Source organism: Capsicum annuum, unplaced genomic scaffold (genome assembly GCF_002878395.1).
Source record: "Capsicum annuum cultivar UCD-10X-F1 unplaced genomic scaffold, UCD10Xv1.1 ctg3482, whole genome shotgun sequence".
NCBI classification, from domain to species: domain Eukaryota; kingdom Viridiplantae; phylum Streptophyta; class Magnoliopsida; order Solanales; family Solanaceae; genus Capsicum; species Capsicum annuum.
Window position 1 is genome coordinate 1 of NW_025841692.1, and position 3,357 is coordinate 3,357.

General features: G+C 37.4%; 1 protein-coding gene across 1 annotated transcript; it reads right to left on the reverse strand.

The window, feature by feature from the left end:
* Positions 1-50: 50 nt before the first annotated feature.
* Positions 51-3,350, reverse strand: LOC124891394 (pentatricopeptide repeat-containing protein At2g26790, mitochondrial-like; the record flags this gene model as incomplete). The annotated part of the gene is made up of 4 exons (XM_047403136.1): positions 51-655; positions 824-916; positions 1,467-1,589; positions 1,930-3,350. Coding segments are annotated over 2 exons (1,431 nt in total), but the record flags the coding sequence as incomplete, so codon positions are not given.
* Between the last annotated feature and the right edge of the window lie 7 nt (positions 3,351-3,357).

A 3,357-nucleotide genomic window follows, 5' to 3' on the forward strand; every position in this document is an offset into this window, starting at 1 on the left:
GCTTGAATAAGTACAAAAAGAGATGCTTCATGGTTTCGGGATAGCTGAAAAGTATTTGTTCTACAATGAACCAACTTCTAATAAACCATCTTTTCTTAGTGTTACTCCCATCCCTTATGTGTGGACTCAGGAGTTTAGTGAAGTTGCCCATCTTGGTTCTGCCAGCTGCAGATGACAAGGAGTTTTAACTTCTAACCTGCATTCGTTCTGCCAGCCGAGAAAGTGTCTTCATCATGAGCAGCTAAGCAGTGACTAACTCAGAGGTCATGCAATTTCATAAACAGAACAGGAAAAATTTACCTTTTGCAGATTAAAAGTTTAAAAACTTTCAAGCTTAGCTTGGAAAGTATTCATGCAAAAACAATCATATAATCAAATTCACAGAAATCTGCAGAAAGTAAGCTTGAAAAGCAAGAAGGCTAAAAAGAAAGAACAGCAATAAAAGTAGCAGCATAGTATAACCTATATAACTACACAAATATCATGTGAGATGAAGTACCTCCAATGTGCAAGTACTTTATAATACATAGAGGGAGGGAGAAAGTTAAAAACTGAAAAGGAAAAAAAAGACACTTTATGCAAGCCTCACCGTTCAGAAAGAAACCAACTCACAAGTGGTATGGACTTTCAAACTATTCAGCCCGCCACTCAGCACCTGAAAATATGAAGTGTCAAGCTGGTAATAGACAAAACAGGTACAAATATGCAAAACAATAGACCAAGATAGCCAGGAGTGAGGAGGGATATCATCAAGAGTGATGCCCTATTGAGCAATTTCAAAAGTATCTGAAAGCAGGGGAAGGGGAGGAAAAAACATGCTTACCCACTAGCGCTGTCAGGAAATCCTGAGATATGTCAGCATGAGACCTCTGTAGGTCCATTTACTACCGGAAGAAATAAAGTGTTGGTCAAATATCTGCAAAAGGGATTAATATCCAAAACTAGATTATAAGCTCAAAAGATAGTAAATACTCTCGCGGAAACTAGAGTGGAACAGAAATTGATCCAGATATCTATCCTATATGTTTCTCTATCATATTTACTACCTTTTAATTTGCACCAAAATCCTGGAGCATATCTCCCTTATATAGTTCAATGTGATCTTGTAGATGTGTGAAGTTTTTTACTAGTCGAATAGCTATAACAAAAAGTGCCTAGCATTTGATTTAAATTTCCTCTTACCCTAGCTGCTATAATGTTCATGTTTTATCCAAGTTGAACCTATTAACTCAACTTGAACGTACTAACAAGCTCTAAATGTATCAAATGTCTTTCTCATTTGTGCATTAAGGAAAGGGGAAATTCAAAATAACAGATGTTTGAACTTTGAAGACAGTAGTATGTGAATTATCACGCAAATGCAGCCTTTAATCTCTATTTTCGACAACAAAATGGCAAAAAAAAAAAAAAAAAAAACCTCATACATTCTGAAGAGCACTAAACACAAACGGAACATAGCCATGTACCTGGTCTTTAGGTCTCATGATCACAGCACTGCTTGCTTAGCTACGTCAGGAGCACCAACTCTTTTCTTTCCAGTATTAACTAGGTATGTGGTTCTTCACATTAAATTGAATATTTACCATCTCCTGCACCAGAACAATTATTTGGTGATTTCAACCAAAAAATGCAGAAACACAACAACTTAAACAAAGAGATTCCCTAGCATGCAACAATCTGCGCCTCGTCAAACTAAACTAGATAAACCTGCAGCCTTAAGATCAAAACAGATAACTGAGCCCTGCCAACACCAGGCTTCATACTGCTAGAGTCAAACTGTGGCATGATAACCCAAAACACACAAAAAGAAAAAAAAGAAAAAAAGATAAAGGAGGAGATATAGCAGGAGATGAGTAAAGGGCACTGCATCTCCCTACAAATCAAGTAATAATGACTATATTAAATGTAATGTGTTGAACTTGAACATACCTCTGATTTTTGGCAGAATTATTGTGATGCCTAAGGTGCAACTTTTTGGCCTTTATGATTCCATGATGTAATGCTGAGATGGTGTGGCTATCTGGTTGTATTCCCTTTCTCCACATCTTATTCACAAGGTCTTTAGCCTTCTCAACATGTCCTTGCTTACAATAGCCACATATCAGAGCTGTGTACGTAACACTATCAGGTTCTAAGCCTTTATCAATCATTTCAGTGAAAAGGCAAATAGCATCATCAATGTTATCTGATTTACATCGACTGTCAATCAAAACAGTGTAGCAAATGACATCAGCTGTCAATTCCTCCTCGATCATTTCACTCAAAAAAACTGAAGGATCCATCTTTTCCTCAATACTCAACCCTGTATCATTTCTTTCTCTGACATTCCTCCTTGTACCTGATGACAATCGATCTCTCTTTATATTCTTCGAATGGCCATCAAGCATAACTGTATAAGTGATAACATCAGGAGAAATGCCCCGTTTCTTCATATCATCAAAAAGATTAAGGGCTTCCTGTAAGCTATTCGACCTGCAATAACCATTTAATATCACAGTATAGATGACCACGTCAGGTGCTAATCCTCTCCAAATCAGATTATCGAACACCCATCTGGCGCTTTTCATATCTCCAGCACTACATAAGGAAGCTATTAGTTTGCTGTACATTATTTTACAAGTGTCGTCACCTAAAGCCAACACTATCTCGAACAACTTCAATGCTTTTTCATATTCTCCTTCGAGACATAGGTTACTTAGAAGCTTCAAAGGAGATTTCCTTTTAATTAAAACACCTTGTTTTGACAGTCTAACAAAAAGCCCAAAGGCACCTTTGGTGTTGCCTAACTCACAATACCCATTCACCAGGGCAGCATAATTTTCTGTGGATTTATTCTCCAAGCTATTGATAAATATTTCAGCCTCCTCTGCATAACCTCCAATGCATAAGCCCTCAATAATCATATTATGTGTGACTGTTGTTGGTGTCAACCTTTGTCCCTTCATATGGTCCAAAAGGTGAAGTGCTTCTTTAAGAAGGCCATTTCTAGAAAATCCACCAGCAAGCACATTATAAGTAATAACGTCGGGTTTCAAGCCTTTCTCTTTCATTTTGTCAAATAAACCCATTGCATCCAAAATTCTTCCATGGAGGCAATACCCATTTATTAAAGTAGTGTAATGCACGATGTCAGGTGTCATCCTCTTACCCTTCATCTCATCAAGCAACTTCTCAGCCTCTTCAAACCTACCGAGTTTGCACAAAGCATCAATTACACCATTATAAGCCACCTCATCAAGAAAAATACCTTTATTCTTAAAACGACTGAACTGATCAACGGCATCACTTGCCTTGCCATTTTTGCACAAGCACTGAAGAATTGAACTAACAATCACACAATTACTTTTGATACCCTTT